The following is a 17,908-nucleotide window of genomic DNA, read 5'->3' as shown; positions in this document are numbered from 1 at the left end:
CTTACAAATTATGACAAGGAAATTTCACGGCACGCTTAAGTGCCAATTACAACCACACTTTATCAGGCCTGATATCGGGTCCGACGTCGAGCAAGAGTATTTTTCCGTTTCACCAAATATCAGCACATCGTGTACAATATTTGAAATGTAAAAAAATGGTTCATATGCAAAAATATCAAACATTGAACTTTTTTGGCAATTAGAGACAAAGTATTTTTTACATTTCAAATATTGTTAACGATGTGCTGATATTCCGTGAAACGGAAAACAATTATCATGCTCGACATCGGGACTAATTTCGGGCCCGATATCGGGAAGTGCGTATGTAATTGGCTCATTTAGAGGGTTTTCATATTGTCGGTTCCAATATCGAGTATACGATACCGCTTGTACAATGGGCTGGGCTCTGAAGAATTGTTTGACATGATGCCAACGGCCGCTTTCTATCACCGCACCGCTCGCCGTTGGCAGGGTGTTCATCCTCACACCCTAGAACCTAAATGGTCGCGTACTTTGCGGTTTAAGAGGAATTTCCTCCCGCGAATGCTTCGGCTGTGGAATGAGCATTTTGTTGAGGTTTTCCCGAGGGGCTACACTATGGGGTTCTTCAAAAAAGGAGTGTACAGGTTTTTAATGGGTCGGCAACGCGCATGTAATACCTCTGGTGTTGCAGGCGTCCATAGGCTACGGTGACTGCTTACCATCAGGCGGGCCGTATGCTTGTTTGCCACCGACGTGGTATTAAAAAAAAGATCGGTAACGCAGGCACAGCGCGCCGTGGCAACTACAGTCAGCGTTAAATACTTCGTAGCAGTCAAAGTGGCCAAATAGTTCGGAACACCATACTAAATATATGGTGTAACGATCTATTGTATTTGACTACTTTGGTTGCTACAAAGTATTTGACGCTGACTGTACATCCCTTGTATGTATCCTACATCCGATATCGGACCAGACAGTATAAAAACGCTTTGGGAAGAGCGCGTGTGATTGTTCAGTCGCCATCAAATATATCGGAATGGCCGAGATGCTCAAAAATATCTGAACACGCATTCTAACGCTTTGTAAATAGATGCGTGTTCAGATATTTGTGTACACCTTGTCCGCTGCGATATATTAAATATCAACTGTTCAACAAGAGATGGAAAATACCCCCATTTCTGACGAGATATTTACAGGCAATAGTAGTTCGAGTGAAAAATGTGGGCTTCCCCCAAGGTAAACATTCTACCTATACTTTTAATTTGGAATACGGGAAAAGTAAAATAAATTGTGTATTCTTACAAAACAGAGTTAAGTATTTAAACTTTTAATATTACTTGAGGTAACTTTTATTGAACAATTAAAAAAGCATCGTTATTTATGGAATCGGAAGTTAAAACGTCAGGATATAAAACATAAACAACATAAACACACCTTACAACAATCCCCACTCCACATAGTTGTTCAGCACACCATTAAACCGCTCCTTAAACAGAGCGCTGCTCTCCACCGCGAAGGCAGTCAAATCTGTATCCTCTTTATTAAATGCCGGTGCTTTACCTTCCTCCACCAACACCAGAGGCAGAAAACCCACAGCCATAGCTAGCCCTAACATGTTACATTCTGCCAAGCGCGATCTGTAAGTATTCTCCGAGTACACCTTCTCTGGGTCGACGTGCAGCCTAAGCAAGGATCCCCGCAGCTGCTCATAATACAGATCCAGTAATTCTTGGTAGTGGGCACGACGCAGCGATTCATCAGTAGCAGTAAAAATAAAATACATAAGATCAGTGACCGGATCCCCGTCATGAACCATCTGGAAATCCACGACGACAATTTCTAGCTTCCCGTCCTTCCGTCTGTGCATGAGGTTACTGGGTTTAAAGTCGCCGTGGACTAGAATGTTTTCATTTCTTCCTTGGTAGTGACTCAAGAGTGGTAGATACAGTTTTTCCGGATTCTCGAAGTACTTTTGAAGTTTGTCTTTATGCTTTTCGGCGGCTGAGCATGCGTTAGCTAATAGTTTTGCTATCACGCTTTCAAGCCACAGTTTCAAATTGCCCATTTTCATTGTTTCCCTAGTGCTCGCGAAGTTTTCTGGATAATTTTGGTGATAAGCAAGGGAGAGCGCGTGGAACTGAGCCATCACAGCGATGCCTGTAGACATGTACTCCAAGTCAGCTGTATGCTGCCTGTCAAAGACCGCATAACCCTCGGCGACCAAGTCTTCCATCACCAGAGTTTCATGGAAGTACTCGTCGCTGCTACCATAAACCTTCGGCATTGGGAATCTATGCTCCTTTGGGATGCTACAGTTTTCTTCCAGCTCCTCATATTGTGTCCGCACTGTTCTGTAAAACTTCAGCTCGGCAGTAAAAGGGTGGATGACCAAACGTTTACGTAAATTTTCGTTCCAACCGGCGACTTTTGCGAAAAGTTTCAAATCTTTCTTGCCGTCCGAGCGAAGCATGACGTGGAAAAGAGATGACATGACGCTGGCGCTATTGCTGGCCTCTTTCACGTCCGAGTAGTCCTCATACTCCTGCTCCTCAGCTATTTTCTTTAATAATTTCTGCAGAGTTTGTTTAGCTTCCATGGTTGCGGCTTCAATCATGGTCTCGTGTCTTGTTGAATAGGCAGTTATATATCAGATGACTATAAGTACTATACCTACTATCTATGTGTTATCTGAGTTGTGGTCAGCAACGTATAGGACAAAACCGGCCAAGAGTATGTCGGCCCTTATTCAATGTTGGGTTCCGCCATTGTCCGTAGTACAGTCGTCAAGTCGGTTCCCTAACATAAGTATCCACTTTTCTATACAACTTGTATGGCTACCGTACTATGTAGGTAGATGGGTGTATGTATTTGGGCATCTTGTTCTTCGTGAGCGTGCTCCCGTCGTCCTTGTATAGCCCACCTCGTACTCCAAGTTCAGGTGATTGTAGATGATCTGCAAAACAGTTGCCTATTCGGGTCGGTTCCGACACTTTGTTTTCTATGACGGGTGATCGGTGATCACGTGATGCTTTCTGTAGAAAACTAACTGTCGGACGCCTCGGCCGGGACCCGGAACGTTCTAACGTGGTAAAGTGTCCCTTTAAGGCTTCTACAGACCATGCCAGTGTAATACGATTTTAGGTAACGAACGGCTGGCTAGGTATGAGCAACGAATTCAATCGATCGATTGCAAAACGCATGTGATTATCGGTGACGTTTGGAGAGGCCTTAAAAAGTGTTAAATTGTTCCGTTTGAGCGCCAATAGTTCAAATAAGAAAGGTGCATTCACCCGAGGTAAACTCACTGCACTGCTTCATTTCAAATACCAGGAAAGTAAAATACTTAAACACAAGTAAATTGTGTTATATGTGTAATGACATACCCGTACCCAAGTATAAAATTGTAGTTTTTTTTGGGGTAAGTAACTTTCACCGAACATGTACCTAAATAGATTCGGGAATAAATCAAAAGCGAGTCTTGCCAAACTAATAGATATGAAAGCTATAATGCGTAATTATCTATTTTGAGATAGGTACTAGAACCATCGCACCACTTCCGGCGGGTGGTTAGGTATTCGGACACGAACGATAAGATAATGAGCCGCCATAAAATGTACCCAGGCCTTGAAATCATTGACTTATATATTATGCAATATGTAAACTCCATATAAAAGTTATATGTTCCTAGTTGCGTTGCGTGGTGCTCCGTTTTGACTCGGGCAAACTGCTTTCGTATATGTCCAGACGTTCTCCTCAACAGGTCGCAATTCTCAGCCGATACTCGAGAAATTTTGTGAACAGGTTCTGTAGTTAAGATGGATTTTTTCTGTTATTTAGTTATTTGGAAAAAGTTTAAAATAGTGGAAATTTACATAAAGGACTTAACTTTGGCACTTAAGACCGCGAGGAACAGATTTCCATGACCAATCGCCTCCCGGGCGAAAACTTGTATAGTGGTTAACGGTTAATATGATGAACCCTCCTGGACGTCAGCTGCCGCTCTGTGGGCTGAGAAATAGCAGCCACCGAAACGCGAAAAAAAATATCATCGTCTCCCGTTTGATACTATGTCAGATGATAGTTCAGATGCTATAGTAAATTAAAAAAGTCGTCAGCCGTTACATCGCGATGGTAAGAACGTCAACTGGTCGCATGAACATGTAAAAAATAAGCGCTTTACCTTTTTATGATAGCAATAACAAATCATGAAACTTTTCATGTAGCATTCCATCCGGTGAAACGCCTGAAACGCCATAAACGGGCTACGCAATTTACACATTAGGCACACTTGGCGGACATAAAATGGTAAGCCGCGTATTTTTTACATGTTCATTTTACAGCCTTCGGTCTTTCCACCGCGATACATCCGGATATCGGTTTTCATCTCATCATCTGACAAAGTATCAGCCGGGAGGCGATGACTGACGAAATATGCTCCCGGCCCGCGGTCTATTTGTGAGTACACCGTGAGACCGTGATAATGATTCAACGAAGTAGATATTTTATATTTTTTAAGCTTATGAATTTTATCGCCAGGTTTACAGCTCACAGAGCCACTAGTTATTATGAGTATGTAAGTTGTATTGCAACTTTTAGCAACATAAATACCATTTGGCGTTGAAACTCTAGGTCCATGGGGACCATGGGGTCGCAAAGCGTCTGGTTGACGTAGCTGGCGGCTTCCTCTTACAACGTATAAGCATTGCGATACAACGAGGAAGTGCCGCCTGCATCCTTGGTACTATGGCCTAGATGACAAGTTTTCACTGTGACATAGTTGCATCAAGGCGGTTTGTTTAGTTTACAGAGAGCCTATCGCGAAACGCGAGAATCGTAATTTCGTAAACTGCTTCTCTTTCGCTCGAATATGCAAGAGTGATAGAGAGACAAATAACGAAGTTTAGATTTTTATGTTACGCGGTAGGCCCTCAGTATGTGCTAGTGGCGCTCACTACCTACCCAGTTTTGCGTAATATTCCCTATTGATTGAAATGAATAGCTTTCATTTGGATTTGATTTGTAAGTTGTACAGTTATTTAGTATTTTCCTCGAGTTGGTGTGGTGAAAAATGTTGTGTTTCACTCGGTGGCTAAGTTCGATCGTTTGTCACACTTTTAACTTTTAACGCCCGTGGTTTTTGTAATCTTTCGGTTACTAGGTTATCATTAGGGGTTAAACAACAACTTAGCCAAAAACAAATGGCTAGTATACAACGAACTGTTATACACCGTGGGGTAATCAAACCCGAGGTGTATTCTTTATCGCATTTAGAGACTAAAATATCATTCAAAGTTTCTTGAATTGGAGATAATGTCTTTTTCTGTGAAAATTTGTTGATGTTATAACTTAGTGAAAAAAGCCTGGTTTCGAAGGAACAAGGAGAAAGCCTGTACTAAACCCCACACAAATCTTGACTCCCTCAAGCGGGCCATAGTTAAGACAGTGACGGAATTAGACATGACAATCGTGCGCCACTATTGATGACTGGCCTCGTCGTTTGAGGGCCTGTGTCAAGGCCAGAGGAGGCCATTTTGAATGATATTGTCATGTGTGATTCCTGATTTTGTGTACTTCATTTTAATATATAGTTTATTCAACTTTCGTTCGTATATTTTATGTAGATAAAGATTATTGCAGTAACAGAATTTAGTAACCAACTAGGTACAAACAGATCGCGCGTGGCGACATGTAACATGGTAGGGCTAGTGACGGCGGTGGGTTTGTTGCCTCTGGTGTTGGTGGAGGAAGACAAAAACCCGCGTATAATGAAGAGGGTACGGATTTATCCGCCTTCGCGGTGGAGAGTAGCGCGTTGTTTCAGGAGCTATTTAATGGAGTGCTGAACGACTATTTGGAGTGGGGGTTGTTGTGAGGATATTATTTAATCATTTCAAAAGAGATGATTCCTGTAATAAAATGCCAGCTCTAATTTAAATAAGTTTATTGCCTACTAAACATTGTATTTAGATATAATCCGTGTACTTGGGCATCTTGTTCTTCAAGAGCGTGCTGCCATCGTCCTTGTTGTAGCCCACCTCGTACTCGAACTTGGGATGGTTGTAGATGACCTGAAAACAGCTGCGCGTTAGTAAAAATCGTTTTAGGGTTCCGTAGTCAACTAGGAACCCTTATAGTTTCGCCATGTCCATTTGTCTGTCCGTCCGCGGCTTTGCTCCGGGATAGTTAGTGCTAGAAAGCTGCAATTTGGCATGGATACATAAATCATGCATGGCGATAGATCGGTAATATACAAACTATTTTATATTATTTGGTTACTTAAAACTACTAGTTCGCCCCGAACTACTCGCGGCTCGCCAAAAAGATACATCAATTGAATGTAATAGTCGGCAAAGGATCGAAAACGGCGTGCGATTTATTGCAAGGTCTGTGGAGCCCTTAAAAGTCACCATAGAGATCAACATGAACTGTGTCTGTGGTAAGCCGTAATCTTTCTTGTGAAATGTAAAATACCTATATTATATTTATTTTATTTCGTTTATCTTGCTAATGATTTAAATTAAAAAGCAATATTATACATGAGGAAACTGAGCACTTTCATTTGATACCAAATTCGACTTTACTTTCTTGCAAATAAATGACCAGAATAGCAAGATCCCTCTCAAATAGCATTTTGGCCTTCTAGGCTTTTCTAGCCCCATATACCCTTGATCGAGCCTGCTCATAATTTAATGACTAAAATCAATTCATCTATTAGATGGCGCCACTTTTTGACATTAAACAAATTTAACACATATCATTAAAAGAATAAGTATCAAAGTCAAATGGCGTTCTATAAGTTTTAATCATGAGGTGAAAGTAGTCAGTAAATTTATGTGTGTTGTTTACCCAATTTCATTCAAATTAGAACAAATTTACTTAAGTTATTGTCCATCAAACAATCCTCTGATAGTTCTGTAGGGCTAAGATGGTCGGCTCTTTATCATTTGTCACCATACCTGTCACGTTCTAACGAGTATGTAAGTGCGAAAGTGACGGGCATAGCGACAAGTGATAAAAATGGAACCATGCTGCAATTGCAGCTTAAAAAAATCGATATACCGGGACGTGCCCCTAGCCAGCCGTGTGTTCCAAGTTGAATGTAAGAACTTCCCTTTGCGCGCTCATTCTATAAAGAAGACAACTACGAAGAATTTCGTACACTGAGCCTTCATTTGCTATCTCTATCGCGCATAATTATATTGCTGTCTTGCCGATGATGCCGGCGGTCAATGTCACTGTGCAAGCGGGACAACAATAGGTATATTAATGCACGTGCGATAGAGATAGGAAATGGCGGGTCAATATACTAAATTTTTCGTGCTTAGCTAGCTTACTTTAGCGTATTCGTTAAGTTATAAGCTTGGCATCACAGAATGGACCTTACAGAATACCAGAATTCTGGTTTGCTGATTTCGGCCCATTTCGTGATGCACACAACCTTTTTGACGACTATGACGGATATATCCGCACCGTATGTCTAACTCCGAAGACGGATTAATCCGTCACAGACCACCGAGCAACACAGACTTACGTGTATATGCATAAAGTTCAATTTTAGTTTTGACACTTCGGTGACGTGGCGTCCGAGTGACAGCACGTGTTTGACACGGCGTCGAAAAGGTTTTGTTTATTGGTTAATGACGATGTATAATGGACCCTCGTGGATGTCAGCTACCGCTCCATTGATGGGTTGGAATTGCAGCAAACACGTAAAGAAATTAAGTCATCGACTCCCAATTGAAATTCGTCAGATGATAGTTTGGACGTTAATGTGGATTTAAAGAATCGTCAGCCGGTTGTAACGCGGTAAAAAGACCGCCAGCTGGCAAAAAAATCCGATCTTACTCCTTTCTCATAAATAAAAATAAATATTATAAGGAAGGTAAGCTCAAGAAGACTTGTGTTGTGGGTACTCAGACAACGATATACATAATATACAAATACTTAAATACATAGGAAACATCCATGACACAAGAACAAATATCTGTGCTCATCACACAAATAAATGCCCTTACCGGGATTCGAACCCAGGACCATCGGCTTCAAAAGCAGGGTCACCCACTAGGCCAGACTGGTCATGCATATTTTTTATTGAGACATTGCTAAGTTTAATCGGTTAACCCCCAAGATTCTCCTAACCTTTTCCCTTTCATAAGCATCATCAGGGCCGGTGATCAGCTCGGGCACGTCCAGCCGCGGTATGCTGAACAGGTTCATGAGGTAGTGTTTCTGGTTGGTGTACAGCATCCTCTGGTCGGCCCATTCCACCTCGCGGGGCAGACGCCAGTCCTTCATCTTAGGCTCTTCGCGCTCCGTGTATTGCTCGAAGTTGAGACGCTCGATATCTTCGACAACCTGAGAAAAAGATAACTCATATTCTTATTTAAATAAAATTGAATACGTAAACTGTTAAAGAGTTTATATCCGGCACTGAACAACCACACCCATAATTGAAGTGAAAACTTCTTTGGCGGCGCTGTGCACTTTTTGTGATGGGAAAAAAATGTTAAACTCGCGACAGGTCACGTGACCGACAGATTCGTCAGATTGAAAATTAGTAAGACGGACACGTGACCTGATCGAAAAACTGTTACAATGCCATTGAAGCCAGTAGACCGCCGGCGCGGCGTAGGAGAGGAAGTATCCCTCTCTCTTTCTAACGCGCGGCGAAAATGTATGCATAAATGATAGTACTTTTATACTGATAATTAAAGCAATTCGTGCAAAAGTATTCCCTAACCATTCCAAAATATCAAAAATTTCACTTCTGCCGGCACTACTCCGGGAGTTTTTTTTTTATTGTTGTAACGCGTTGTTTTTTTTTTTTTTCTAGCTGTCATAAGGAGTGTCTATGCGCGCTATGCGCTATTTGATTCACATGAATACACGATACGAATGATATATATGTAACTCCGTATTAGATAAATAAGATCTCAGAAAAAAACGTGCCTCGATAAAACACCAAAAAATTATGCTCGAATTGATGGCGTTTGGCCTATACTCCAGTAGATGGCGACACCGTTTGATATTTAACACATATCAGTGAAAGAATATGGATCAAAAAGCGCTGGTGGCCTAGCGGTAAGAGCGTGCGACTTGCAATCCGGAGGTCGCGGGTTCAAACCCCGGCTCGTACCAATGAGTTTTTCGGAACTTATGTACGAAATATCATTTGATATTTACCAGTCGCTTTTCGGTGAAGGAAAACATCGTGAGGAAACCGGACTAATCCCAACAAGGCCTATTTTATCCTCTGGGTTGGAAGGTCAGATGGCAGTCGCTTTCGTAAAAACTAGTGCCTACGCCACATCTTGGGATTAGTTGTCAAGCGGATCCCAGGCTCCCATGAGCCGTGGCAAAATGCCGGGACAACGCGAGGAACAAGAAGAAGTGAAAGAATATGGATCAAATAGCCATATGTCATTCTAATTCTCAATGAATAAAATAAAAATAAAAAGAGTTTCCTATGTCGAAAGATGGCAGTAAACTTAGCTGCTCTATACTCAATTCTCTTTGATGATACCTTGCAGCATCCAGATTCTGAATTTCTGAAAGAATTACTGCCTAACTGTAGACAAACAATATCCTCCTAAGACCCAAGGTCCTACCTATAGTACTTCTTCAGTTCGATTAAATTTAGTCGCTTTTGCTTCGTTCAATTTTCAAACAACGCAAAATCAACTCTATTTCCTATGATAAAAAATAGGTTCAAATTTTAACGGCAAATTTTGAATTTTTCATTTGTATGGCTGGGCCTTAAGAGGTTAAACAGCTACACTGCCACAGCCGTAACACTCGTAACAGCCATTAAAAAAGGAGTTGAATTTGGAATTAAACAATTTTCCAATGGCTTCTGCTTATTTCATACAAATTACAATCTATTTTAAAACGGGCCTATGATAGTTATAGTTTTAATATAATAATAATAATTCAGCCTATATACGTCCCACTGCTGGGCACAGGCCTCCTCTCATGCGCGAGAGGGCTAAATAAGCAAAACAACATTCGTAAGCCTTATTGCAACGAACTAAGGTCCACCAATCGTCAGTTGAGTTGCTCTTAGTCTACTATACTGTAGCTTTCTTTGCCAGGCTGAATTTTAGCTGAGTCCCGTGGTATGGATTGGGCCACAGAACTAAATTACTAACAAAGATGCACTACACTGTGACGAACCAGCATTTGTCTAAAAATTTAAACACAGTGAATCCATGGTTTTGGTCTAAGTGAAAATCTCATCGAGCGATGGTGCCATACCTTTGACCTATGCTCTAGTTACAATAAGGCGCCACTTTTTGATATTCAACAAATTTAACACATATCAGTGAAATAATAAGGACCAGAGTCGAATGGCATTCAAAAATTTTAATCATGTGTCGAAAGATAGCAGTAAATTTACTGTAGCTACAAATTTAACTTTGACAATCAGTTTTGGTGCAAATGTTCACGAGCCGTACTCTTGTCACTTTTATGGTATTTAAAAAGAAATCCCAACTGTACTTACCACTTCAACCTCGCCGCCGCCGCTCCAGTCGTACACCAGCAGTTCAGCGTGGGTGGAGATGTCGCGCAGGTACTTGTTCTTGTACTGGCGCTCCATTTCGGTGAGGAAGGAGGTCGTGAGCGCCTTGCCGCTCTTCTCGTAGTCGAGACCTCGCTTCTGAATCGCCGCCTGGACCTGTTAATATAAATACAGGTGTTTTTACAAGCTTTTATTTAACTTGCAAGTTTTTATGTTCAGGTCAAATCTTGCAAGCCAAATTAGACCCATTTTCCATTATTCAATTGAGCTGAAATTTCACACATATACACCGTGTTTTTATTGAATTCCGTTAACTCCGCATAGTTAATAAATATATATATATATTTTATTTATTTTTTATTTATATAAAAAGTAATTTAATGTTGCATATAGCGTTGTTGTAACACAGGCATTACATTTAATTCAACTAAACAATCGAAAACTGTGACATATCAATCCCATTTCCAACATTGATCGTCCGAGATAGTACTTATGTTTAGTATAAAATTTATACACTCGTACTAAACACTAATCCATATGTAAACAGGCCCTAAGGCAAGTGTCTGTTAAGGGCCTTATAAGATAAAAATAAATTATTGATTATCTCTGAAATGGAGTTAATTAGAATACCGGTGTCTTTGAGAAAGTTACTTAATTAAAGCTCAGAAATGCACCCTTGAAATTAATGGAAATTAAGTTACTGTCATCTTTCGACACATGATTATAACATTTAGAATGCCATTTGACTTTGATCCTTATTGTTTCACTCATATGTGTCAAATATCAAAAAATGGCGCCATCTTACCGCCATCTTGCCATCGCTGGAAATGATGCGCCATAAAGCCGAAAGCCTTTGAACTATTAGATGGCGCCACTTTTTGATAATTAACAAATTTAACACAAATCAGTGAAAGAATAAGGATCAAAGTCAAATGGCGTTCTAAAAATTTAATCATGTGTTGAAAGATGGCAGTAAATCTACTGTGGCTACAAAGTTTTCTTTGACAATACACCTCTATTTGAAATTCTCTTTGCCACAACGCCTTATTGAGCTTTACTATTGCCTTATTGAGTGGCAACACCTTATTGCCTTATTGACTGGGGCTAAGTTGATCTGTGATGTCCTATAATATTTATACTTCATCAAACTTAATTATGTGGCTAAATATGCAAAAAAAATATTTTCTATGCAGGAGGGGTCAGTTATCGCTGCTGCTTAAATAAAATATTAAAATCAAAGATTTTTTTATTATTGGTAAGGTACACCCAGCACCACCATCAGCTCTGTGGGCATCGCACTGGATTAATACAACAATAAAATTGATAAAGTTGATTTAGTCTCACTACCTAATAACTGAAAGTAGCATGTGTAGAAAAATTAAAAAAAACTTGTTTGAGGCATACAATAACATTACATTTTAGGAATAAATGTATAAATATTTGTGTAATACACATACAAATTATAAGTAAGGTCAATAAGGTCATTTTATTGACTGCATCAAAAGGAAGATAATGTTTTTTAGTTTGTAGTGAATTAATTGTAACATACTAACCTGGCTTACTCCAAGATCCAAGTACACTACCAGATGGGGCCTCATCAGCTCTTCAATAGTGTTGTTCTTTAGCTCATAGTACACTGAGCGGACACCCTTGCTGATGTACTTAGATGCATACATAGCCTCCAGGAATACAAAGTCAGAGTACGGAGACCTCTCCAACACCACTCCTTGGCCAGTGTTGAGAAGATGAGCCAAAGCGTCTATGTATTGGCTGTAGCGAGCAATGTATGTCATAATCTGGAAGTTTCCAGCTAAGCGGTGATTCGGGCACTCATTGAAATTCTTATGATCAAAAGTCCTAGTGTCCTCGGGAACCAAAGGGTCAAACTGTCTTAGATCACACCCATTCGGCCTGATGTAGTGATGGTCCATGTTAGCTTCAGGGAAATGCTTCATTCCCAGGTCCGCAGCGAGGCTCGCGGCGAATTTAGTCTTTCCGACCGCCACGGGGCCCTCCACCACTATCACTTTAGAGTTCTCATCGAAGCGGTGCGTGGTCCTGTCGAAGAGACTGCGGATCCAGGTATAATCCTTGTTCTCATAGTCGAAAGGAGCCTTCTTCGGAGGCTGCGGGGGTAGAGACTCGCGGAGCGTTTTGCCAGAGATGTTGCGCTGCTGCACGAAGGCGCAAGCGGCTATTTTACCCCCATGACTTGGCCTGATGAACTTGATTACCGAGGTTTTTATTAAACCAGCCATACTGGTTTTGAGGTATCGTCCTGTGATGATACCTGTAATTGAAACTACTGTAGTTAAATAACGTCTTAAAATATGAAATTAAAATAATAAACGTGATTCTTACCTCAAATAATCATAATAAAAATCTATTCGTCTGGTTAAAACTGTGACATAACACAGTCTAGGCTTATTCGGATGGAAGTGACAGTAGACCCCATAATTTTCCATTTATCGAAATTAATCTCAAAAAACAGCATGAAAATAGTACCTGCTTTTAACTTGAAATTAATTATTCAACCCTTAATTAATCATTTAATAGAATGTTAGTGGATTTTAAAGATAAAATTGAATTAATTATCTTAATTTATAAGAATTTGAAGACTTGTGATAAAAAAGAAAACAATCAAGCTATTCCAGTCTCTAGCATAAACGCTCATGAAAGTACTTGGATGTACATTAGAAGAGTACGGTTTTCTACAGCACTAGTCTTTTTGACAGATCCTGTCACTTGAAAACCATGTGAGATTGTGGTTAAAAAATAAATAAATAAAATATTAATATTATCTCTCTGCATATGTATTATTAAGTGCTGCCGTCTAATAAATAAACAAAAATGGAGACTGAGAATATAAGTGTCGACGAGTTTCTGCCCGCAAAGAATCCAATCAAGCTTAAAAATGTGAAGCGAAGAGCCGTGTCCGAATCAGGGGATGTTATGGAGGTTGAAGAGCACAATGGTATCCAAGGGAAAGCTAAACACACAAGGCCTAAAGCAAAGAGGTCGAAGAAAAACCAGGAACCCAACGAGACCAAAGTTAACATGAGAAAAATTCCAGTCCCCGCTCACAGGTATAACCTCTAAAAAGAACACTTGCGTCTGGCTATTTAGTCGTAATTTGTATTTCTTTGCAGATCGGATACTCCACCGAACACTGTCTATGACCGTAATAAGATTCATATACTAGCCGTGTCTTATCCAACCTCGACATTGGCAGAATCATCAACACCTTGATGGAGCCATAACACGAAAAATTGATTGATTATTAGCCTTTATTTGTTTGTAGCATAGAATAGACTTTCTTTCTTCACTATTTGTCAAGTTTAAACATGTACCCATAATCTGAAAATGGTTATTTTGATATGCACAGTCATATCTGAAAATATAGATATGGACAATGTGCCAAAAACATGTAGACACCATAATATATAGGCACTAAGGACATATTTTTAGGAATTTTCTTTTTGATATTTCTATATGTGACTGTACATTTTATGAACAACATGCTAAAGCATGCTAATTATTAATGTATATAAAATACAACCCGCATTAGAGCTTGGCATATGACAGTTTTATGTCAGGGTTGGCGATTATGATGAACCATGTGTCTGTCATTTTGTTTATGAAATGAATTTTTGTTGCTTAAAATATATTGGTGTGCTTGAAAAGAAAATATTTAATGTACTCTTTATCCATTGTTCCACAGATACACCCCACTCAAAGAGGCTTGGCTGAAGATCTTCACCCCAATCGTGGAGCATCTGTTCCTGCAAGTAAGGTTCAACACCAAGACCCGGAATGTGGAGATCAAGGTCGGCCCGGAGACTAAAGATGTGGCCAATCTGCAGAAGGCTGCTGACTTTGTCAAGGTATACATTGTTTCCAGACTTAAGCTTTTCGATGCTGTGTCAAACACAAAAGCTGTCAATCGGACGCCACATCACCAAAGTGTCAAAACTGAAATTGAACTCTATATTGCTCATAGATCTATGTTGGTCTGTGGTCTGTGACAGATTAATCCGTCTTCGGCATTGGACCTATGGTGCGGATATATCCGTTATTGGCATCAAAAAGGTTAAAGCTATCTTCACACTTGTAACTTATGTAAGTATGCAACTGTTTTGTCAAATCTTTGTGTACGTCTAATCTAAGGTTGAGCCTAAGAGTCTAAACATTTTCTTATGAGTCAAATCCACATAACATGTGGGAAATCTTCAAACATCAATAAAGAAAACTCATGTAAGTCATATTAATGGATGATGGATAAGTGAGAATCTTCTGTCTTGTATTAGTCTTCTTTCTTACATTTGTTCTGTTTTTCCTTTCTAGACTGTATCATGTACCAAGGTTGTATAAATACTATCTATTATAAATTTCACAGTGTATTCGTTCGCTGTAATGCTGTGTAAATTTTTTGAATCAATAAAAATATATATACACCGTGTTTTTATTGAATTGCGTTAACTCCGGGGTTTCGGTAAGTACGTTTAAGGAAACTAAATGGCATAGTTAGTTATAAAAAAAAAAAAAATTTTTTTTGTTTTTTTTACTATTTTTATTTTTATAAAAGTAACTAAATGTTGCATATAGCGTTGTTGTAACACGGGCATTACATTTAACTCAACCAAACAATTGAAAACTGTGACATATCAATGTCATTTCGAACGTCGATCGTCCGAGATAGTACTTATGTTTAGTAGCAAATGTATGAACTCGCACTAAACACTAATCAATAAGTAAACAGGCCCTAAGGCAAGTGTACACGCTCGTAAGGGTCTTATAAGATAAAAATTAATGATTGATTATCTCCGAAATGGAGTTAGTTAGAATATCGGTATCTTTGAGAAAGTTACTTTATTTAAGCTCAGGAATGCACCCTCGAAATTAACGCAAATCAAAAAAAACACGGTGTATATATATATATATATATATATATATATATATATATATATTAAGCTAAGATAAAACTGTAGCAGATTTTTTTAAACCTATAGTGTTCCAGTTCCAACACATGATCCTAGAAAAATAATGCACCCCATTTTTAGGGTTCCGTAGCCAAATGGCAAAAAACGGAACCCTTATAGATTCGTCATGTCCGTCTGTCTGTCCGATTCTGTCACAGCCACTTTTTTCCGAAACTATAAAAGCTATACTGTTCAAACTTGGTAAGTAGATGTAATCTATGAACCGCATTATGATGTTTACACAAAAATAGAAAAAAAAACAATAAATTTTGGGGGTTCCCCATACTTAGAACTGAAACTCAAAAAATCTTTTTTCATCAAACCCATACGTGTGGGGTATCTATGGATAGGTCTTTAAAAATGATATTGAGGTTTCTAATATCATTTTTTTCTAAACTGAATAGTTTGCGCGAGAGACACTTTCAAAGTGGTAAAAAGTGTGTCCCCCCCCCCGTAACTTCTAAAATAACAGAATGAAAAATCTAAAAAAAATATATAATATACATTGCCATGCAAACTTCCACCGAAAATTGGTTCGAACGAGATCTAGTAAGTAGTTTTTTTTTAATACGTCATAAAAATTAAAAAAAAAATTTTTTTTCATCAAACCCATACATGTGGGGTATCTAAGGATAGGTCTTCAAAAATGATATTTAGGTTTCTAATATAATTTTTTTCTAAACTGAATAGTTTGCGCGAGAGACACTTCCAAAGTGAAAAAAAGTGTGTCCCCCCCCCCCCCCCCCCCCCCGTAACTTCTAAAATAACAGAATGAAAAATCTAAAAAAAATATATGATATACATTACCATGCAAACTTCCAACGAAAATTGGTTTGAACCAGATGTAGTAAGTAGTTTTTTTTTAATACGTCATAAAAATTAAAAAAAAAAAATTTTTTTTCATCAAACCCATACGTGTGGGGTATCTAAGGATAGGTCTTCAAAAATGATATTTAGGTTTCTAATATCATTTTTTTCTAAACTGAATAGTTTGCGCGAGAGACACTTCCAAAGTGAAAAAAAGTGTGTCCCCCCCCCTGTAACTTCTAAAATAACGGAATGAAAAATCTAAAAAAAATATATGATATACATTACCATGCAAACTTCCAACGAAAATTGGTTTGAACCAGATCTAGTAAGTAGTTTTTTTAATACGTCATAAATGGTACGGAACCCTTCATGGGCGAGTCCGACTCGCACTTGGCCGCTTTTTAATGGCTGATCAGATTTACTTCATAGAATAATCCTAGATATTTTTTGAACTTATAAACATTATAACTAAATAAAAATTAATTTAGATTCGCAGTAAACATTTACCCCCTTATTCATAAACGTGTACTAAAGTTACGATGCCACTAATAATTCGTTTGTCCCTATCCGATGTATTGGTATGATGGAAAGGGACAAACGATTATTAGCGGCATCGTAACTTTAGTACACGTTTATGAATAAGGGGGTTAGGCTGGGGAATGGACGCGGCTACCCCCGCCGTGGCCGCTGTTGCCCAAAACAGAATCATTCAAGTCTATACATTTTGATCAAGCCGAGCAACTCAATCAAAATGACTTGATTGAATCTGTTTTGGACGTTAGCGGCAACATGCGTCCAGTCCGCGGTCTTAGACATATACCAGTCTCATATCACGGCCTAAATATATTATTATTCCTTTTCCAGGCTTTTATCTACGGCTTCGAAGTAGAAGACGCGCTCGCGCTCCTACGTCTAGACGACTTATTTGTCGAATCATTCGAAATCAAAGACGTCAAGACTCTCCAAGGCGACCACTTGGGCCGCGCCATCGGTCGACTCGCCGGCAAAGCAGGACGGACCAAATTCACCATCGAAAACGTCACCAAAACCAGAATAGTACTCGCAGACTCTAAGATACATATTCTGGGTAGCTATCAGAACATTGCGCTGGCTAGGAGAGCTATATGCAACCTGATTATGGGATCGCCTCCTTCAAAGGTGTATGGAAATTTGAGAAATGTCGCTAATAGGGTAGCGCAGAGGATGTAGATAATAAAATATATTTATGCATTCATTTGTTTTATTTTATAAATTAAGGAGTATTCAAAATTACTAACAGCGATTGCGATGCGATTTTGTCGGTGAAATATTGCGTTTATGTATATATTTGCAATACAATATTTTTTGGAGAAAATGTAAGGAATCGAATGGTACCCTTACTTTATTCCTTTTTGGAAACAAAAAAAAACCTTTTATTTTGAAACTTTCAGGTCCTATATTTTTTATCATTTCCATATACTATTTTAATAGCCGTGAGAGTCCGAATGGCGGGTGTACCTTAATAAAATTAAATGAAAACCATACCATATTTTTGTACTATTTAGCAGAGATGGGCAAATCGTAATCGATTCCTGATTCCACGATTACTTGATTTTACTTTGTAATCTACTACTAGGTG

At 39.1% G+C, this 17,908-nt stretch overlaps 3 protein-coding genes across 3 annotated transcripts; 1 reads left to right on the top strand and 2 right to left on the bottom strand.

Moving 5' to 3' along the window:
• Positions 1-1,326: 1,326 nt before the first annotated feature.
• On the bottom strand, positions 1,327-3,036 carry LOC133530354 (uncharacterized). Its single transcript, XM_061868264.1, has one exon. The coding sequence runs from the start codon at positions 2,594-2,596 to the stop codon at positions 1,418-1,420; it is 1,179 nt and encodes a 392-aa protein (XP_061724248.1). The 5' UTR covers positions 2,597-3,036; the 3' UTR covers positions 1,327-1,417.
• A 2,870-nt stretch (positions 3,037-5,906) lies between these two features.
• Positions 5,907-12,976, bottom strand: LOC133530352 (NADH dehydrogenase [ubiquinone] 1 alpha subcomplex subunit 10, mitochondrial). Its single transcript, XM_061868262.1, has 5 exons — positions 12,863-12,976; positions 12,055-12,791; positions 10,484-10,657; positions 8,122-8,337; positions 5,907-6,050 (listed from the first exon to the last, which is right to left on the bottom strand). Exons 2-5 carry the CDS (start codon positions 12,757-12,759, stop codon positions 5,946-5,948), a joined length of 1,200 nt encoding a protein of 399 aa, XP_061724246.1. The 5' UTR covers positions 12,760-12,791; positions 12,863-12,976; the 3' UTR covers positions 5,907-5,945.
• A 240-nt stretch (positions 12,977-13,216) lies between these two features.
• Positions 13,217-17,520, top strand: LOC133530358 (RNA-binding protein pno1). Its single transcript, XM_061868267.1, has 3 exons — positions 13,217-13,587; positions 14,223-14,385; positions 17,155-17,520. Exons 1-3 carry the CDS (start codon positions 13,352-13,354, stop codon positions 17,497-17,499), a joined length of 744 nt encoding a protein of 247 aa, XP_061724251.1. The 5' UTR covers positions 13,217-13,351; the 3' UTR covers positions 17,500-17,520.
• Positions 17,521-17,908: the final 388 nt, after the last annotated feature.

The sequence above is a fragment of the Cydia pomonella genome, chromosome 22 (assembly GCF_033807575.1).
Source record: "Cydia pomonella isolate Wapato2018A chromosome 22, ilCydPomo1, whole genome shotgun sequence".
Lineage (NCBI taxonomy): Eukaryota > Metazoa > Arthropoda > Insecta > Lepidoptera > Tortricidae > Cydia > Cydia pomonella.
This window is presented reverse-complemented; position numbering and strand designations above follow the sequence as displayed.